At 43.9% G+C, this 22,114-nt stretch overlaps 1 protein-coding gene across 1 annotated transcript in view; it reads left to right on the top strand.

The window, feature by feature from the left end:
- msh3 (mutS homolog 3 (E. coli)) overlaps positions 1-14,363 on the top strand; it is a 254,529-nt gene extending 240,166 nt beyond the window's left edge. The window contains exon 24 of the mRNA XM_078396561.1: positions 13,390-14,363. Coding sequence (XP_078252687.1) covers positions 13,390-13,471 — 82 coding nt within the window. The 3' untranslated portion in view covers positions 13,472-14,363. The remainder of the gene's footprint in view (positions 1-13,389) is intronic.
- Positions 14,364-22,114: the final 7,751 nt, after the last annotated feature.

Below are 22,114 nucleotides of genomic sequence, written 5' to 3'. Positions count from 1 at the left end.
GTCCATATCCCTCCAAACCTGTCCTATCCATGTACCTGTCTAACTGCTTCTTAAATGTTGGGATCGTCCCTGCCTCAACTACCTCCTCTGACTACCTCCTCTGGCAGCTTGCTACAATAAAACATTTTCAAAACGGTTGAAACAATGAAGGAAACTGCAGCTAACTGTAGGGGTGGCACGGTGGCGCAGTGAATAGAGTTGCTGCCTTACAGTGCCAGAGGCCCGGTGTCAATCCAGACTACGGGTGCTGTCTGTATGTTCTCCCCCTGACTTACGTGAGTTTTCTCCAGCACACCCGGTTTCCTCCAGCACTTCAAAAGGAGTACAGGTTTGTAGGGTTAGTTGGCTTGGTAAAATTGTAAATTGTCCCTATTGTGTAGGACAGTACTAGTATGGGTAATCGCTGGTCGGCACGCACTCGGTGGGCCGAAGGGCCTGTTTCCACGCTGTATCTCTAAACTACACCGTACCCTTTTTTTAAAAATAGCAATTTCTAAACCATCTGGGCTAAACTGGAAAGGCTACTTTATTCATTAAACTCCATGTAACTCTCTTATTAATATTGCATGTTAATGGTTAATGAAGCTTGCGTATCTGTAAATGTTTAATTGATACAGTGTGGAAATAGGCCCTTCGACTCAACTTGCTCACATCGGCCAACATGTCCCAGCCAAACTAGTCCCACCTGCCCGCATTCGGTCGATATCCCTTAATTGTAACTGATCTCGTTTCTGGTCTTGTATGATGATGAACACAAGCATTGGACATAAACATGATTCTGTCAGAAGAACTGCACCATAGTTGACATATATATAGCTTGCAAGAATAGCCTTGGTATTAGTTTGTATTGTCTACTGTATTCAATAGGTTTAAGCACACAACCCCTCCCCCCCTTCTCCCCATACCTCCCCCCCCCCCCCCCCTTTTCCTCCATATGCCCCACCTATTTTTCCAATCCACACTCCCCCCTCCTACTACTTTCCTCACAAGCTTCACAATCCACATTTCTTCAAGCCTGTCTCACATTTTTGGTTCTTATCTCCGGGCTTTGTTCCAACCCATCTGCCTGTCAAAATCCCCTCTCACCCGTGTCGACCTAATACCTGCCACGCTTTGTCCTGCCTCTCTCCTTTTCCAGCTTCCTTCCACCGCCCCCCCCCCCCTCCCCCCGACAATGTCTGAGAAGGGTTCCAACACGAATCGTCACCTATCCATGTTCTCCAGAGATGCTGCCTGATCTGTTGAGTTACTCCAGCACTTTGTGTCCTTTTGGGTATTGACCAGCATCTGCAGTTCTTTGTTTTTAGGTTTAAGCACGTTTCGGGTGTCTATAACAGTTAGATGTGTTCAATTATTGTTTTATTCTGTTTGATTAAAAACAATGTACATCACAACCATAAAATGTTTAGCTCGCCGTCCATTTCCAATGTGGGAAGATAAGATTATCATTCAGTACGTGTGTTGGACAAGGGTCTCCATTTCAAGGAAAAACCACAACTATGTCATCCAAATGAGGCCAAAAGGGCAGCGGTAGAGTAGCTGCCTTACAGCGCCAGAGACCCAGGTTCAATCCTGACTACGGGTGCTTGTCTGTACGGAGTTTATACATTCTCCCCATGACCTGCATGGGTTTTCTCAGAGATCTTCGGTTTCCTCCCACACTCTAAAGACGTGCAGGCTGGTAGGTTATTTGGCATGGTATGAATTTTCGTTTTAGAAGGATGAGAGGGGATCTGATCGAAACGTATAAGATTATTAAGGGGTTGGACACGTTAGAGGCAGGAAACATGTTCCCAATGTTGGGGGAGTCCAAAACCAGGGACCACACAGTTTAAGAATAAGGGGTAGGCCATTTAGAACTGAGATGAGGAAAAACTTTTTCAGTCAGAGAGTTGTGAATCTGTGGAATTCTCTGCCTCAGAAGGCAGTGGAGGCCAATTCTCTGAATGCATTCAAGAGAGAGCTAGATAGAGCTCTTAAGGATAGCGGAGCCAAGGGGCATGGGGAGAAGGCCGGAACGGGGTACTGATTGTGAATGATCATCCATGATCACATTGAATGGCGGTGCTGGCTCGAAGGGCCGAATGGCCTCCTCCTGCACCTATTGTCTATAAATGTGAAATTGTCACTAGTGTGTAGGATAGTGTTGGTGTGCGGGGATCGCTGATCGGTGTGGACACTGTGAGCTGAAGGGTCTGTTTCCGCGCTGTATCTCTAAACTAAACTAAACTAAACTAAACTAAACTAAACCAAAAGATTCCCAGCACTAAAGTTCCTTAACCCTGATTGTTACTGAAATAAATTTAAATCATGCATCGTGTAAGCCATTATCTCAGACTTTCTAGCACTACTAGTCCTCTGGAATGAACAACTTTAGACATCTTAATAAGCAGCCACTTTAGAAACTGACTATGCCCTTGCTGAGATTCTTCATGCTGAGGTCGTTAAACATCTCTACCTGATTATCACCTCCAGTCCACCGGGAAAGAATTAGATGGTAAATCCCCCCAAAAAAGAATTATATTGCCACTCAACAAAATAAAACAATGTAAACAAAATGCTAATTAGTAGATGGGCACAAAAACCTGGAGTAAATCAGCAGGTCAGGCAGCACCTCTGGAGAAAAGGAATAGGTGACGATTCGGGTCGAGAACCTTCTTCAGACCTAATTATTTTGGTCTTGCAGATAGAAATGGTTTTACTCTTGAAAAAGTATAAAAACTCAGAAGAACTCAAACTAGTCAGGCGGCATCTGTGGAGTCAAAAGGTCGGTCAACGTTTCCGGTCGAAACCCTAGAAAAAGCTACCCACTGAACAACTACTCTTGAATTATTTATTACCCTTGCTCATCGGTCAAATTTTATATTGATTATATCATTTTAAACTTAAACAAGAACAGAAGCTTTTTCTTGGCAACTTTAAGGTTGCAGTTTTTTTTAAACTTGAAAGAAAGGATTAGATTGTTTTTCCATCACAGGTTTACCAAAGGGCATTAGTCTGATGAAACGTCTGGACTCTTGTGAGTCAATGAGAAACAATCACTCAAACCTGTGGTGTAAGAAAATAACTGCAGATGCTGGTACAAATCGAAGGTATTTATTTCACAAAATGCTGGAGTAACTCAGCAGGTCAGGCAGCATCTCAGGAGAGAAGGAATGGGTGATGTTTCGGGTCGAGAAGAAGGTCTGAAGAAGGGTCTCGACCCGAAACGTCACCCATTCCTTCTCCCCTGAGATGCTGCCTGACCTGCTGAGTTACTCAAACCTGTGGTGTGAGTTTGCAGTGTACTATTCTAACATTATTTCCTTTGCTGACAAAATGTCCTACAGAGTTTGCTAACACAGATGTGACATCAAGGGCAGTGGGGGAATTACTATCCTTTGCTTTTATTTGTTTTTAAATCAAGCAAGTTTCAGATTATATTCGAACATAGTGTAGGAAAGAACTGCAGATGCTGGTTTAAACCGAAGATAGACACGAAATGCTAGTTGGCGAGCCTGCTAGAGTAACTCAGCTGGACAGGCAGCATTTCTGGAGAGAAGGAATGGGTGACGTTTCGAGTCTGAAGAAGGGTCTCTAAGCAAAACATCTCCCATTCCTTCTCTCCAGAGATGCTGCCTGTCCTGCTGAGTTACTCCAGCATTTTGTGTCTATAGAAACGATAGAGCACAAGAACAGGCCATTTGGCCCACAATGTCCGTGCTGAACATGTTGGAGGGCATGGATAGTCTAGGCTACGTTTTGCCTACAGTTTATCTGCCTGCACATAATCCATATCCCTCCATTCCTTGCATATTGACGTGCCTATCCAAAAGTCTCTTAAATGCCAAAACTACTCTTTTGCAATTCACAAGATAAGGTTCATATTGTTCACAAATCTCAAATTTAAAATTCACCAAAACAACTTATTTAGTGAAGGAAAGAATTGCAGATGCTGGTTTAAACCAAAGATAGGCACAAAAAACTGGAGTAACTCAGCGGGTCAAACAGCATATTTGGAGAAAAAGAATAGGTGACATTTTGGGTGGAGACCCTTCTTCAGACTGAGAGTCAGGGGAGAGGGAAACGAGAGATATAGACGGTGATATAGAACAAATGAATAAAAAATATGCAAAAAAGTAACAATGATAAAGAAAACAGGCCATTGTTAACTGTGGCCTAGGTGAAGACGAGTTACAAACAATGAAACTCAACAAGATGACTTTGAAGGTAGTATGACTTGGGTGGGGAGAGATGGAGAGAGAGGGGATTCAAGACTTTCTTGAAGTTCGAGAAATCAATATTCATACCCCTGGGTTGTCAGCTGCCAAAGTGAAATATGAGATGCTGTTCCTCCAATTTGCATTTAGCCTCACTCTGACAATGGAGGAGGCCTAGGACAGAAAGGTCAGTGTGGGAATGGGAAGGGGAATTAAAGTGTTTGGCAACCGGGAGATCAGGTAGGCCCAGGCGGACTGATCAAAGGAGTTCAGCCTTTAGTGATACCCATATTGGTGGCAATACAGCGACATTGCAGGTACAGCAGCTTTATCGTAGCCAGATTCACTTCTGAATGTTCAAATTCACATGCTGCCTGTGTGGAGTTGCACATTCCTCCTGCAACCACGCGTTTTTCCTCCAGGTATTCCGGTTTTCTCTTGCATTCCAACCAAGTGCTGGTCGTTAATTGCCTGCCATCATTTGACCCTGTGCAGAAGGATGGTTGGAGAATCAGGGGGAAATACAAAGTGCAAGATTAACCTTAGTGGGTCAGGCAGCAGCTGCGGAGCTAATGGACACATGACGTTTCGGGTCGGGGCCCTTTTTCAGACTGAGGAAGGGTCCCGACCAAAAACGTATCCTATCCTATCCATTCCCTCCACAGATGCTGCCTCACCCGCTGAGTTACTCCAGCACATTGTGTTTCTCTGCAGATTTCAGCCTCTGCAGTTCCCTGTGTCTCCAGGTGAATCAGAAGGTTAGAAATGGGAATCTGTGAGAAAATGGGATTCAGGGAAGTAAGTGGGGGAATGGGGTTGATGGGTGGTGGCACCAAACGTAAACTCAATGGGCCAAATGATCATCATCTGTGTCTATCTAAATTCTGACTATTATGTATAACTAGACCAAGTGGACCCATTGGGCCCAAACCTCTCCTGCATTGGTGCAACACCCTCTCCTCCCCCACTCCCCTCTCTCATAACCCCCCCCCCCTCCCTTCTCCCCCACTCCCCCTTTCCTCCCTATTCCCTCCTCCCCTCCCCCTCCCCTCCTTTTAAACTTGAAAATGTGAATAACTTAAAAAATATAAGACCGATTTCAATAAAACTACTTGCATTATCACTAAAGTGACAATGGTGAGTAAGGTGGGCCTAAAATTGTTGCGCTATCGTGTACCGTTTTGGCTGAAGTTCAGTCACAAACAAGATAACAAACGAGAGTTTTAGAATATAGATTATTCCTAATGGCAAGGCAACTTGCACAATGCTAATAGGGGCTGCACGGATGTGCAGCGGGAGAGTTGCTGCCTTGCAGCGCCAGAGACCAGGGTTTGACCTTGATCAGATTGTGCTGCCTTTATGGAGTTTGTACATTTTCCCCGTGACCACTTATGTTTTCTCTGGGTTCTCTGGTTTCCTCCTACATTCCAAAGATGTGCAGGTTTGTAGGTTAATTGGCTTCTGTAAATTGTCCCTATAGTGTTTAGAATTGAACTAGTATAGGGTGATTGTTGGTCGGCACGGGCTCGGTCTCGGTGGGTCAAAGGGCCTGTTTCCACACTGTATGTCTAAACCAAACTATTAGGAACTTCTCGCTTTCAAATAGCACATTCAGTCTAGGATATATTTCAGTCTGTTATAACTCGGATGATAATAGTATTCTAGACTTAGATGGATTTTATGTGGGGCTAAAATGACGAGCCCACCAGTGCAAACTGTGGTAAAATGTAAACGGGTCGAATTTGCCATTAAAATGTAGAAACAAGGAGCTGCAGATGCTGGGTATACAAAAAAAGACAAAGTGCTGGAGTAACTCAGCAAGTTAGGCAACATCTCTAGAGAGCACGGATATGTGACTCGGTTTGTACTCGCTGGAATTTAGAAGATTGAGGGGGGATCTTATAGAAACTTACAAAATTCTTAAGGGGTTGGACAGGCTAGATGCAGGAAGATTGTTCCCGATGTTGGGGAAGTCCAGAACAAGGGGTCACAGTTTAAGGATAAGGGGGAAGTCTTTTAGGACCGAGATGAGAAAGTTTTTTTTCACACAGAGTGGTGAATCTGTGGAATTCTCTGCCACAGAAGGTAGATGAGGCCATTTCATTGGCTATATTTAAGAGGGAGTTAGATGTGGCCCTTGTGGCTAAAGGGATCAGGGGGTATGGAGAGAAGGCAGGTACAGGATACTGAGTTGGATGATCAGCCATGATCATATTGAATGGCGGTGCAGGCTCGAAGGGCCGAATGGCCTACTCCTGCACCTATTTTCTATGTTTCTATGTGACGTTTCGTGTCGGGACCCTGCTTCAGACTGATTAGTCTGCATCAGTCTGAAGAAGGGTCCCTACCCGAAACGTCACCTATCCATGTTCTCGAGGGATGCTCCCTGTCCCGCTGAGTTAATCCAGCACTTTATTTCTTTGCCATTAAAACACGTGCTTTAAAAAGCCAATATCTCCCCCCTCTGGATTTGGAATTGATGCTAAAGAATACATTCTTGTACTGGAGAATGCCATCAGGCCGTCCTCAGTTTAATGGTACGTGAAGACTCCATTTCCTATGACTAACGAGATAACACATCGAGAATAGTTAAAAGAAATGTGTTAATTCATGGGGAGGCCTTGTATTTAAAGAGTCGATCTGTTATGAAGTGCATTGCATTGCTGTCACTGACAGATGCGATGTAATCTGCTGGTCGGTATTAAGGTATTAAATGCTTGATAAACTGATTCAGCATTCTGGGACGAAACACAATATTAGAATAAAATAAATTTGAAGCTTGTTTTTACTTAAGTTTATTTTGTTCTGTTAATATATATGGAAATGCAGTGGCTTATTATAATTGTCAAATCAAAATTCATATCATTTTAATGTGGTTTAACCCCGACCACAAATCCAATTTGGTGATAAATGATGGTCTTGACGACTGAATATAGAACAGGCCCTTCAGTCCACAATGTCCGTGCCGAACACAATGCCAGGCTAAGTTAAACTCTGCCTGCATGTAAGATGTACATAAAATGCTGGAGTAACTCAGAGGGATAGGAAGCATCTTTGGAGAGAAGGAACGGGTGACACTTAGGGTTGAGACTTCGTCCGACTGGGAGTCAGGGGGGGAGAGGGAATCTGGAGATATGGAAGGGTCAGGTATAAAAATGATAGATCAAAGCAGGTGCTGATAAAGAAATGTGGAATGGTTCATTGTTAGCTGAGGGGATGGTGACAACGCGGCATACAATCAGTAATATTTAATCTGGAGGACAGAAGATCTAGTCAGAGAACGAGAATGGGGAGGGACTGAGAGAGGGGGATAGCAAAGGTTACTTGGAATTTGAGAAATCAATAGTCATACTGCTGGGTTGCAAGCTGCCCAAGCGAAATGCACGTGTTCCATCTCCGTCCATTCGCTACCTATTCATTTGCTAATCTAACAGCCTCTTAAATGACCCTATCATATTTGTAACACCAGTCTGAGGCAATACTGATGATATTACACACGCTCAGTTGTTTTATTCCAGCCAAGGTCATGCACTGGGCCACCATTATTTTGCAAATAAATTATTACGTATTTTTGAGTTTAGTTTAAAGATGCAGTGCAGAAACAGGACCATCGAGTCTGCGCCGACCAGCGATCCCCGCACACTAACACTATCCTACACACACTAGGGACAATTTACAATTTTACCGAAGCCAATTAACCAACAAACCTTTACATCTTTGGAATGTGGGAGGAAACTGGAGCACCCGGAGAAAACCCATGCGGTCACGGGCAGAACGGACAAACTCTTCACAGACAGCACCCGTAGTCAGGATCGAACCCGAGTCTCAGGCGCTGTAAAGCAGCAACGCTATCGCTGCGCCACCGTGCCACCCCTACATCCTGCAAGATGTTCTGAGGTGTTCAGTTCGGAAAAGTGTCCCTTGAAGGAAAATGCCTCCTACAATAGTGAAGTATGTATTCTGTGAAAGTGTTCATCTACTTAGCCACGATTAGGGATCTAGAATGTTAATCATAAATTTACAAGACGAGTACAAACATTTGTGCAATACCAGGAGTATTGGCTCTATTTCTGACTTAGAACTTAGAGATCACATTAAAAATTCCATATATTGAAGTTGTAAAGTGGAATGGCACCAGTCCACAACGCAACGAGTTTTATTCTGGCGCAGTTTTGTTGCATAATCAATTTCCAAATGAAAGCTTAATGGAATGACAGTTTTTCAACATCTCTCCATTAAGTGCTGTGCCCAAAGCTCGTTGATCCTGGAATGTTGACATAATATGGTAAAGCCTCTCTTCTCTGCCATGGAGTTATAAATAATCAGATTACGATAGATTCCCCAAGTATGCATGAATATACTTTCATTAGATAAGATGTTAATGTGGAATAAACTGCGATTGTTTGATTATTTTTAGGGATAACCTGCCATCCTTGTCGTAAGTCCTTCAGGGGCGGCACAGTGGCACAGCTGGCAGTGCTGCTGTCTCACAGCACCAGAGACCCGGGTTCGATCCTGACCTCGGGTGCTGTCCGTGTGGAGTTTGCATGTTCTTCCTGTGACTGTGCGGGTTTCCTCCGGGTGCCCCGGTGGACTCCCAAAGACATGCGGATTGTTGGTAAATGTCCTCTGTGAAATTGCTCCTAGAGTGGAAGGGAAAGTGTGATAACATAGAACTACTTTAACTGGGAGAGATTGATGGTCGGTGTGGAGTCGATGGGCCGCAGGGCCTGTTTAAGTGCCGTATCTCCAAACTAAACTAAACTGAAAACGTCAAATTGTAACTAAGCAAGTTATTCCTCAAGCATTCTCCTTTAAATATTAACCTTTTTTTTACCGTCTCTTGCAAAAAAAAAACTCCTTTTAGTTTCAATGTTTTGCAGCAAAAAGAGGAGTTTGCACTGGACCAGAAATGGGAAAAAGTCCAGCTTTCGCTTCCATGGACAGTCAGTCCGTGAAGCTGGTTGTGTGCCCAGACTGAAAGGCTGTAAATTTATCATGTCATATATTCCACATCCAATGCCTATTACCCCAACAGGCTGCAATCTTCATCATTCGGCCTCCAACCTCACTATTTGTGCACCACCGGCAGACAGTACGCTCATTAATAAAAGTAATTGTGACTTCTATTCACTGTAGTTCACGGCAGATGGAAACCCTTCTGCGTGGTGCAACGGAAGATTTCAGGACAGGTGCAGCAGCTACTTGGGAATTCCACGGTCTGCAGCCACACCAAGTCAGACAATATCCCGACTTAAACATGTCATCTTTCCTTCGTTGTCATTAGCTCCAAGTCCTGCAACTCCCCAGGCAACAGCACTGTAGGAGCACAAAATTTAAAAAAAACAGATGCAGGAAACGCGCAGCGGGTCAACCAGCATCTGTGGAAAGAGAAACAGCGTTTAAAGACTCGGCTCATGGGCTCTCTTTCCACGGATGCTGCCCGATCTGTATTTTCTGTTTTTATTTCAGATTTCTGGCATCTGCGGTTTTCATTCCAGGAATGTAGGAGTCGTTGATTAGGAGAGCAACAGTTTTTGAAGGCAGCACGTCGCCACCTTGTCAAAGAATGCCCATATCGTGTAAATGAATAAAACTGAGCCTCAGGTTCCCCATCCCAACTAGACGGGCGTTGGGACAAGTGCTGTCACAAGTGAGGCACGTTGGTGCAGCGGTAGAGTTGCTACCTTACAGTACCAGAGACGCGGGTTTAATCCTGTGCTTGTCTGTACTGAGTTTGTACATTCTCCCCGTGACCTGCGTGGGTTTTCTCTGCGATCTTGGGTTTCCTCCCACACTCCAAAGACGCACAGGTTTGTAGGTTAGTTGGCTTGGTATAATTGTAAATTGTCCCAGTATGTGTGTGTAGGTAGTGTTAATGTGCGGGGATCGATGGTCAGTGCGGACTCGGTGGGCCGAAGGGCCTGTTTCCGCGCTGTACCTCTAAACTAAACTAAGCTAGAAGCAAATGATTTGAGACTCAAGGAACTGCTGGTGCTGGAATCTTGCGTTGAACTTAAAGTGCTGGAGTAACTCAGCGGTTCAGGCAGCATATCTGGAAGAGATGAATAGGGTGTTTGGGTACGGCAACTGATGGGTGGCACGGTGGCGGAGCGGTAGAGTTGCTGCCTTACAGCGCCAGAGACCCGGGTTTGATCCTGACTACAGGTGCTGTCTGTACAGAGTTTGTGCGTTCTCCCTGTGACCGGGTGGGTTTTCTCCAGGTGCTCCAGTTTCCTCCTACACTCCAAAGACGTACAGATTTGTAGGTTAATTAGCTGAGGTAAAAATTGTAAATTGTCCCTAGTGTGTTGGAAAGCGCCAGTGTAGGGGTGAACGCAGATCACCACAGACTCAGTGGGCTGAAGTGCCTGTATCCGCGTTGTATTTTTAAAGTCTGCAGTCTGCCTAAAATGTTCTGCATGAAAATGGAGGCTTGTAGATGTTTGAAATCGTTATCCATTCTGCGGAGACACGAGCCATTGATGTTTAGAGAGTATGCAGAAAGTCCCAAAATGCCTTGGGTTCTTCTGGAAGTTAGACAGTGGTAGTAGTTTAATAGTCAATAATGCTTTATTTGTCACATGTGCAAATTCATTTTGCATATATTACACATGCGGTCTCTGCCATTTTTGGCGCCATTATTCAAAGCCCAAAGTCCGATTGGCCTGAGCGCTCGATGTACAGGAGCAGTTCCTGCGAGCCAACATCCCTCTCTTTGCCCGGCCATCTTTGTGTACTTTGAAGGCACTGGTTCACCCTCCTACCGGCCCATGCTGCTCACATCTGATGTCTCCTAGCCCCGCCAACTGACGAGCCATGGAAGTATGAGCATCATAATTCAGATGTGTGAGACCCTTGTGTGTTATCAGGCCAGTGTGTCATGGGCCTCTCTAATTTTTCCTATTGCTTTGCACTCAAATGTCCTAATTGCTGTACACTGCACTTTTCCAAAGGTTTGCTCTTTCCACATTTACTCATTTCCATTTAGAGCCATATTCTATGAGCTGACTAATAGTCAAATACACAAGATTTCCAGGGAGGTTTTCTAAGTAACTAATTATCTGCAGGCACCAGGATGTTGATTTTCAGTGTGGAAACCACTTTGCCGATAATCACTGTTTCTACCCAAGAGACCTTTTGAAGCTTTTCATATATTTCCCGGAGTGCTATCCTTTTCTTCCAAAAAATAATGAACTTGAACTTTGCAAGTGTTGGTTATAGTAGATGCTTCTTACTTGTTCTTTCTCAATAGCAGCCTTTCTCTGTGTCACTTTCTAATGTTAAAAGTTCTTGTTGAATGCATTTTTTAACAGGTAATTTGACTTTTTTTTTTCAGCATATCGATCAAATATTGTTGAACAGTTCTTGTTAAGATATTGGCATAGCTTAGATCAATGAGAATGGTTGGAGCACAAGTTGGGTTTTCAGCCTCTTAGGTGTGCCTAGTAGCCATTCTTTTAGTTTAGTTTGCTTTATAATTGTCATGTGTACCGTTTTTGTTGCGTCCTACCCCATCAGCGAAAAGAATGTCACATTCTTTTGTAATGATTACAATCAAGCCGTCCACAGTGTACAGATAGAGGATAAAGTGTATAATGTTTAGTTATATGGTGCAGTTAAGCCTGATTAAAGAGAGTTCGGAGGTCTCCAATGAGGTAGATGGGAGGTCAGGACCGTTCTCCAGTTGGTTAAAGGACACAGTTGGTGATGTGGTTTTTGATCCCACATCATTGTGGCTTTTAAACAATGGCTTCCAAGAAAGTCGCATAATTAGACACAAAATGTTCTCACCACTTGCACGTACCACTTGTAGAAATTATAGCCAGATCTTAATACCACATTCACAACCTATCACTCTGATTGATTTGATTGTCCAAATTTTGATTCCAAATCTAACCATGCGGATCATGGTTGATCCAAACCTTAGCTCTGTTTTCCTGCTAATACTCCACGTGGTCCTTCAAATGTTCCCAAAGTTGAAACCTTCCTCCTCGTCTCAGTCTTCAATGATAATATTGTTTATGGATGATGAATGAATGTGCCCTATGTTGCACAATGATATGCAAAAATACTGACATTTACATTTCAAAAAACACTTCAAATTCTCCAATAAATTTTGAAGTCCACTATTTGTGTATTAAATGGCAATGGGAGGAAGGAACTACAGATGCTGCAGTTTAAACTGAAGATATGGAGTAACAAAAAGCTGGAATAACTCAGCATCTCGGGAGAAAAGGAATAGGTGATGTTTTGGGTCGAGATCTTTCTTCAGAACAATGGTCTTGATTTGTGCACATTTAGGTTTTTTTTTCTGGTTACTGTGTGCATAAGGTCCATGCACACTGGTGGTTGTAAAATCTGATTACTGGAATGACCAGAAGAAGGCACGGTGGCGCAGCGGTAGAGTTGCTGTCTTACAGCGAATGCAGCGCCAGAGACTCAGGTTGGATCCTGACTAAGGGTGCTGTACTCATATCATATCATATCATATATATACAACCGGAAACAGGCCTTTTCGGCCCACCAAGTCCGTGCCGCCCAGCGATCCCCGCACATTAACACTATCCTACACCCACTAGGGACAATTTTTACATTTACCCAGCCAATTAACCTACATACCTGTACGTCTTGTACGGAGTTTGTACGTTCTCCCCGTGACCTGCGTGGGTTTTCTCCGAGATCTTCGGTTTCCTCCCACACTCCAAAGACGTACAGGTTTGTAGGTTAATTGGCTGGGCAAATGTAAAAATTGTCCCTAGTGGGTGTAGGATAGTGTTAATGTGCTGAGATCGTGCGGGGATCGCTGGGCGGCTCGGAATCGGTGGGCCGGAAGGGCCTGTTTCTGCGCTATATCTCTAAATCAAAATCTAAAAAATCTAAGGAACTGCCCTTGCATTAAGATACAATGTGGTCGGTCAGATGCTACGTTTAAATGTACAGGGTTGTTGATTAACATTTATGAGTTCAATTTGTTTATGTTGATGGATGTTATTACTTATAATTACAAAGACAATCAGGATTTTGCTCCCACATCATTGTGGGTTTTAAACTATGGCTTCCAAGAAAGTCGCTTAATTAAACATGAAAATCGTCTTAGTGCTTGCACTCTGTTTTGTTTGTAGAAATTACAGCCCGATTTTAATACCGCATGTACAATCTGTCACTCTGCTATGATTGTTTCTTTCAGGGAGAAGTTGAAATCCTTCTCTGAAGTCTGGAAAATAAAGGAAGGGGAAGATCTAATGAACTGGTTAATGGTGAATAAATAAGTAATTTTTATTCTTTTGAATAAATAAAATGCGAGTCCACTTTGGTGTTTTCTTGTAAAATAAATTGGAGGTTCCATTGCAGCTGATGTCACTGATTTCCAGTAATGTTTGTCAATGCCTGCTTTGAAAGTTCTTGCTTATATTCTTCATGTAAATCCTGCAACTCAAAATATACGGTGAAAAATATTCAGCTCATTTCTGTTCTTTCATCGGTAGGAACCAACTGTTCCAGCGTCCATCACACAATCTTAACTTTCTCTCAAACGTCTCTGTCATTTTCTTTTTCCTTTCACTCGTTCACCTGGTTGTCCATTTTAGTCAGCCTCTGCAAGAAGAACTTTTGGTTGTCACTCGGTAATTTCAGCAGTTATATCATTTGGCTCCTGTCCTAAATAGTGCAATCTTGGCATTTTTTTACTTTAACACCCAGCCTACTTCAAAAAAAAAAAGTACTGTCATTAATCCAAAGCTGGAAAAGACTCGGACCTTCCACACAGCGAATGCCATTCAGAACTGAATCCAGACAAATGAGCCAGATTGGTGTTGAGCCATTCTGGCGTGTTTTGTTTTTAGAACAGGAACTACAAGCCCCCTGCTAAACATTTTGTTCTGAATGTTATGAAGTCGAACTGAGCAGGCTTTGACTTTTTAACGGCATAGCGTTCCCAATCTTGTGGATCTCGCAGTGCGCTGAAGCAATGTGGATTCTATTTTTAAATGAGAAGTTTGTTTAACCTATGCTGTATTTTGTCAGTGAAAACTCACTGAAAAAAACACTGTTACCCAGTCACAGGGAAAACCAGTGTCCACCTAAAATAGAATATTTGTAATTGCACTGTGAAATTGAAAAATAATGCAGAAGAACTTCATAATTAATGAAATACTTTGTAAGCCAAGCCAAATAAATTTAAATCTATTTTCTATGTGTCATCATTTTCCTACATGAGTCTTACATGGTGCATTCTGTCTATCTTTCTAATACCCAAAGGCAGCTACTAATGCCTACGATGTGTTTATTTTGTTCGTGTCCTGGATGGTGTTGCTCTGGTGCTTTATTCCAAATCCTATTTTTCACCCGCCTTTGGATTTTGAAGGTGCATTTGACTACATGTGCATCTGCTGCCAAAGCTGATCTCATCCAGTGTTCACAAGTTTCAGCAGCTTATTCAATGACAAAGAAAATAATGAAGCATTTTGTGTTTCTAACCTCCCATGCTGATAACACTGATGGAAGCTGCAACGTTGATAAAGCTGCTTTAAATTAGATCAGCTGCAATAAAGACAGGAAAAACTGGAAAAGCTCACCATCGCAGACTTCATCACTGAAGCGTGGAGGAAGGAACAGCGTGCGGATACTGATTTTAAACCGAAGATTGACACAAAAAGCTGGAGTAACTCAGCGGGTCAGGCAACATCTCTAGACCCGAAGAATCAGTCTGAAGAAGGGTCTCGACCCGAAACGTCACCCATTCCTTCTCTCCCGAGATGTTGCCTGACCTGCTGAGTTACTCCAGCATTTTGTGAATAAAAACCTTCGCTTTGTACCAACATCTGCAGTTATCTTCTTATATCTCTAGACCCGAAATGTCGCCTATTCATTTTCTCCAGAGATGCCGTCTGTCCCGCTGAGTTACCCCAGCACTTTGTGTCTATCTACCAGGAGGAATGACAGAACTTCATCAGGGCTGGCAAATGTGTGAGATAAGTGAACACAAAATGGAGCAAGAATGGACCAACTCTTTTGATAAGTTTAAGGATAAGGGGTAAGCCATTTAGAACGGAGATGAGGAAAAACTTTTTCAGTCAGAGTTGTAAATCTGTGGAATTCACTGCCTCAAGAAGGCAGTGGAGGCCAATTCTCTGAATGCATTCAAGAGAGAGCTAGATAGAGCTCTTAAGGATAGCGGAGTCAGGGGGTATGGGGAGAAGGCAGGAACGGGGTACTGATTGAGAATGATCAGCCATGATCACATTGGATGGTGGTGCTGGCTCGAAGGGCCGAATGGCCTACTCCTACTATTGTCTATTACTAATCACAAGGAGGGGATTTCTTGATGAATGGGTTCCAACCTTATTAATTTTGGAAATGCCACGTTTAGTTTAGAGATACAGTGCGGAAACAGCCCCCACCGGGTACACTCCGACCAGGGATCCCCGCACACTGACACTATCCTACACACACTACAGACAATTTACAAATATACCAAACCAATGAACCTACAAACCTGTACGGCTGGAGTGTGGGAGGAAACCGGAGCTCCAGGGAAAAACACGCACAGGTCACAGGGAGAACGTACAGGGAGTCACTGTGAGTCACTGTGATGGACGTTTGTGTTGGGGTCATGTGTCTTGTGTTCTTTTTTTTTTTGTGTGACTGCTATGTAATTTCGTTCGGTACCTTGGTACCGAATGACAAATAAAGCTCTGTTGACTGTTGACTGTCTGTACAAACTCTGTACAGACAAGCACCCAAAGTCAGGATCGAAACCAGGTCTTATAAGTGATAGGGGAAGAATTAGGCCATTCAATCATGGTTGATCTATCTCTACCTCCTAACACCATTCTCCTGCCTTCTCCCAATAACCCGTTTCAGGCACTATAAGGCAGCAACTCTACCACTGCGCCACCGTGCCATCCCTATAATTTACCATTTAAAGGCGAATGGAGAAGCTTTTCGTTGTGTGCTTCCTTTCCCGGATCTTTCACACACATTTTCTCCATCTGGTTAGCAGGCAACAAAAGCTTTTCACTGTACCCCGGCACACGTCACAATAAACTGAACTGAACTCATCTCTCCACGTGGTTGTAGATGGTGGACCAAATTGCTCCTATTTTTGCTGTTATATTTTTTTCCAAGAGGTTCAATCTGCCATTCAAGATGGCTTTAAATGGCACCATTTGAAAAGGAGCAGAGTGTTCTCTCTTGCAGCACAAAATCCTAGTGATTAATTACATAGTGAGTGCAATTTGGCTATTCGATTTGTCGCCATAACAACAGTAACTGCGCTTCAAAAATTCTTCCTGCCACCGTTGATGCTTTTCCAGCTGTAGATGGAAGGGGCTCAAATCCACATCCATCGACACCTAAACAAATTACAGACTCCCCCTCACCTATTGCCCATCCAAGTCTCCGCACTAAATTCAGGTCCCCTAACAGCAATGGGCTACAACCATGAGTTACCACTCAGGGCTCCTGTTGCCATGATGGTTTGTTACAGTCTATTCAGATCATATGTTCTGATGCAGGGTCTCGACCAGCCACATTAACTACCCTTAAAAACCTGGAGGGTCCGCGTGAAGAAGGGTCTCGACCCAAAAAGTCACCCGTTCCTTCTCTCTAGAGATGCTGCCTGACCCGCTGAGTTCCTCCAGCTTTTTGAGTCTTATCTTCAGTTTAAACCAGCATCTGCGGTTCCTAAACAGTGACGACCCCTGAGGCTCCAGAGATGCTTCTCGCCCCAGTGAGTTACTCCAGTTTTTGTGCTCTAGGTCACAGCATCTGCAATCTATTGTATCTCCCAGATTATTTGTTTTAGCGTCCTGGACAAGAATCTAGAACAACACATGTCTTGCCTGTTATTGGCTACCTGGAATGAAAACCATTGGTGGGTTCCATAATGGTGGGCACCATCTGCACTATCAGGCCATTACAATGACTTTTGATCCTTCTTTCATGACCATCACAGTAACACCAGATGTGCCTTAACCACGCATACGTAACATTAATATCATGATAATGTTTGGATTCGAGTCACCTGAAAGGAATGACATAAAGTCTTGCATTTATGTTCTGCTTTTTACCACAGGTGAAATTTCAAAAAAAATCCCAGCCAACGAAACAATATTTAAAGTGTGAAATATAATGAGAGTTAGTTTATAGTGCATAATAAACAAAATGCAGTGATTATAGAGGTTGGGATGTCACGTTACAGTTGTTCAAGACATTGGTGAGGCCATATTTAGAGTATTATGTTCAGTTTTAGTCACCCTGTTATAGGAAAGATGTTGTCAAGCTGGAAAGGGTGCAGAGAAGATTTACAAGGATGTTGCTCGGTCTCGAGGGCCTGAGCTATAGGGAGAGGTTGAGCAGGCTAGGACTTTATTCCTTGGAACGTAGAAAGATGAGTATTGATCTTGTAGAGGTTTACACGATCATGAAAGGGATAGATAAGGTAAATGCACACTTTTACCCAGCGTATGGGAATCAAGAACCAGAGGGCATAGGTTTAAGGTGTTGGGGGAAAGATTTAATAAGAATGTGAGGGGCAACTTCTTTTACACAAAGGGTGGTGGGTGTAAGGAACAAACTGCCGGAGGAGGTAGTTGAGGCAGGGACTATCACAACGTATAAAAAACATTTGGATAGGTACATGGATTGGATCTGTTTAGAGGGATATGGGCCAAATGCAGGCAGGCTGGTCTTGTGCAGATGGGGTGTGTGGGTTGGCATGGACAAGTTGGTCAAGTCAAGTCAAGTCAAGTCAATTTTATTTGTATAGCACATTTAAAAACAACCCACGTTGACCAAAGTGTTGTACATCTGATTAGGTTCCAATGGAAAAAAAATGAAACATACAGTAGCACGCAAACAGTTCACAGCGCCTCCTCAATGAGCCTCAAACGCTAGGGAGTAGAAATAGCTTTTGAGCCTGGACTTAAAGGAGTCGATGGAGGGGGCAGTTCTGATGGGGAGAGGGATGCTGTTCCACAGTCTAGGAGCTGCAACCGCAAAAGCGCGGTCACCCCTGAGCTTAAGCCTAGACCGCGGGATAGTGAGTAGCCCCAAGTCGGCCGACCTGAGGGACCTGGAGTTAGAGAGGGGGGTTAGAAGATTTTTGATGTAGGGGGGGGAGTGTCCATTTAGGGCTTTATACGTGAATAGGAGGAGCTTGAAGTTGATTCTGTACCATACAGGGAGCCAGTGGAGAGAGGCCAGAATCGGGTTGATGTGGTCCCTTTTACGGGTACCCGTCAGGAGTCTCGCTGCGGCGTTTTGGACCAGTTGCAGGCGGGACAGGGAAGATTGGCTGATCCCAGTGTATAGGAGTTGCAGTAGTCTAGGCGGGAGGAAATGAAAGCGTGAATGATTTTTTTTGTGTCGTCGAATTGGAGGAAAGGTTTGATTTTAGCTATGGTTCGAAGTTGGAAGAAGCTGGCTTTTACCACAGCGTTGACTTGCTTATCAAATTTTAATGCAGAGTCAAATATCATGCCGAGGTTTTTGACATGCGGTTTGACTAGGCAGGATAGACTTCCAAGACTGCCTGTTATCAATTTGATGGAGTCGGGGGGGCCGAATAGGATGACCTCAGACTTGCTCTCATTTAATTGGAGGAAGTTCTGTGCCATCCAACATTTTATGTCCTCAAGGCAGTGTAAGAGGCTGTTTAAATTTGACTTGTTGTTGGGTTTCAGGGGGAGGTAAAGCTGAGTGTCATCGGCATAGCAGTGGAAACAAATGCCGTGCCTTTGAATGATTTGGCCAAGGGAGAGAAGAGAATGGGGCCTAGGATGGAGCCTTGTGGAACTCCGCAGGAGAGGCTAGCTGGAGCAGAGGAATAACTGCCTATGTTGATGGCGAAACTCCTATCTTTGAGGTACGAAGCGAACCAGCTCAGGGCAGTGCCATCAATGCCAACCGCGTACCGGAGACGGTCAATAAGGATGGTGTGGTCCACTGTATCGAACGCTGCGCTGAGGTCGAGAAGGAGCAGGATTGCACAGTCGCCGGTGTCGATGGCAAGAAGCAGGTCGTTGTGTACCTTCAACAAGGCAGACTCTGTGCTGTGGTGGGCTCTGAAACCTGACTGGAAACTTTCCAGGATGGTGTTTTGGTGCAGGTAGGGCACTAATTGGTTTAGAATTGCCTTTTCAAGGGCTTTTGACAGGAATGACAATTTGGAAATGGGTCTGTAGTTGCTAGGCAAGGTGGGGTCTAGGTTAGGTTTTTTCAATAGGGGCTGGACCACCGCGTGCTTGAAACTGGTTGGAACAGTGCCAGTGGCCAGAGAACTGTTGATAATAGAGAGGATGCTGGGACCGGCTATTGCAATGACATCCTTCAGAAGGGCAGTGGGGGCAGGATCAAGGGGGCAGGTTGCAGGTTTCATAGCGGAGACAAGCTTTACAAGGGAGGATAGAGTGACGGGTTGGAAGCAGTCCAATTTAGATGAACAGACTAGTGAGACAGCTAGGTCACGGGTGGGAGGGGAAATGTTCATTCTAATGTTCTCAACTTTGTTGGTGAAAAATTTAGCGAATTCTTCGCACTTAGCAGGGGACCTAACTAAGCTGGTACTGGGGGCGGGACATATGACAGAGGTAATTGTTCTAAATAGGACCTTGGAGTTATGAGAGTTTTTGGAAATAAGGTCGGAGAAGTATTGTGCTCTAGCAGATTTTACTGCTTCCTGGTATTTGAGAAGATTGTTTCTCAGAATTTCGAAGGAAATTTGAAGCTTGTCACATTTCCACCTCCTTTCTGATTTTCTGCACTCCCTTCTTAGGGCTTTGGTGGTGTCATTGAGCCACGGCCGACCTTTGGGCTTAGGCTTTTTCATTTTAAGGGGAGTGATAGAATCCAGGATGGAAGAGCAAGTGATATTAAATAAAGAGGCGAGATCCTCAGTGCTGAGAGGCCTCAATAGTGCAGATGTTGGGGGCAGCTGTGAGAGCCTCGGAGAATTTACTGGCAGTCAATGAATTTATGTCGCGGGAGTAGCGAACAGGGAGATGAGATTTTGCGGGAGAAAAAGGCAGAGATGCGTCAAAAAATGATAGCGCTGTGGTCCGATAGACAGGCTTCAGTAGTTTCAATGTTGTTGATTGGGAATCCGGACGATAACACTAGGGACCCGTTTTCACATTGTATGACTGATACGCAAAAGCCGCCTTGGTTGCAACTGTTAGCATGGAACTTTTGTGCCATGTGAACTGGCTCTTTATAAATCATAGGGGAACTACATAATTTATTCTGTATCTGGTAGTCTTATCCAATCATTCCCCTTGCTGTATAGTATTTAAATTAATTTTAATTGCACAGTTTTAATCATAAGATCATAAGTGATAAGAGCAGAATTAGGCAATTCGCCCCATCAAGTCTACTCCGCCATTCAATCATGGCTGATCTATCTCTCCCTCCTAACCCCATTCTCCTACCTTCTCCCCATAACCTCTGACACCCGTGTTAATCAAGTTTTAATCAATGGTATTGATCGATGCTAGCAGTAATTCTGTGTGGCTGTTCATTTTTTTCTTTGGCGAAGTGTTTGCCAATCTGCAATAATATTTTTTAAATAAATGACGCCAAGATGCAGAATTGAAAGGAATGTCTAGGATGAGATAGGAGTTGACATTTTCATAAATTTGGATTGAATTACGGGCTTCAGAATTTTTAACAAAATGTGGCAGCAATTTATTTAAGTAAGCATTCTTCTTTATTACCTTGTCCAAAGAAATTGACCATTATTCCAGATGACAGACCTGCTGAATGTTTTTCCATTTTCCATTTAAATTTCAGATTTCCAGCATTTGGAATTTTTGGTTTGAATTGATAGCCTTGCATTATCCGGGGAAAGTAGGAGACTGTAATTAGACTGGGTGGAATATCGAATGGGATGGGGGGGGGTGAGGATTGCCTGGTTTTTTAGAGATACAGCGCAGAAACAGGCCCTTCGGCCCACCGGGTCCGCGCCGCCCAGCGATCCCCGCACACTAACACTATCCTACACCCACTAGGGACAATTTTCTGCCCAGCCAATTAACCTACAAACCTGTACGTCTTTGGAGTGTGGGAGGAAACCGAAGATCTCGGAGAAAACCCACGCAGGTCACGGGGAGAACGTACAAACTTCGTACAGTACAGCACCCGTAATCAGGATCGAACCTGAGTCTCCGGCGCTGCATTCGCTGTAAGGCAGCAACTCTACCGCTGCGCCACCGTGCCGCCCTTAAACAGTGCGTCTTCAGGTACGTTAAGTTTAGTTTATCACCATGTGTACAGTGAAAAGCTTTATTGCAGTAATAAACAGGACTGCAGAGTGTACAGGAAATTCTTGTTCGTTATCAGCCCGGATATCCTTTAGAATAGGTGAAGATGTAGGGTGACCACCTGTCCTTTGCGAACAGAACAGATTTTAAATGAAAAGGTTTATCTTGGTTTTGTGCTGAATCAGTGGTCATTATTTATATGGGGGCGTAGCAATGGGTTGTCTGTATCAGCCCAAAGCCAGTTGAAGAGTCTCGACCCGAAACGTCACCTATCCATGTTCTCCAGAGATGCCGCCTGACCTACTGAGTTACTCCAGCACTTTGTGTCATAAGGTCATAAGTCATAAGGAATAGGAGTAGAATCAAGTCTACTCCGCCATTCAACCGTGGCTGATCTATCTCTCCCTCCTAACCCCATTCTCCTGCCTCCTCCCCATAACCTCTGACACCCGTACTAATCAAGAATGTATCTAACTCTGCCTTAAAAATATCCACTGACTTGACCTTTTCTGTATCGGCTCAATCTTGCCTCCCTCTTTCAGTGAGAGCCCATCTCCATGGATAAAGTGCAGTTGTATTGGGATGATCACTTCCATGCTTGTTTTCCAAGGTCCAATTGCTCACCACGAGCATCAGGGACCATGTAAAATCCCC

This window comes from Rhinoraja longicauda, chromosome 3 (genome assembly GCF_053455715.1).
Source record: "Rhinoraja longicauda isolate Sanriku21f chromosome 3, sRhiLon1.1, whole genome shotgun sequence".
In the NCBI taxonomy this organism is placed as follows: domain Eukaryota; kingdom Metazoa; phylum Chordata; class Chondrichthyes; order Rajiformes; family Arhynchobatidae; genus Rhinoraja; species Rhinoraja longicauda.
This window is presented reverse-complemented; position numbering and strand designations above follow the sequence as displayed.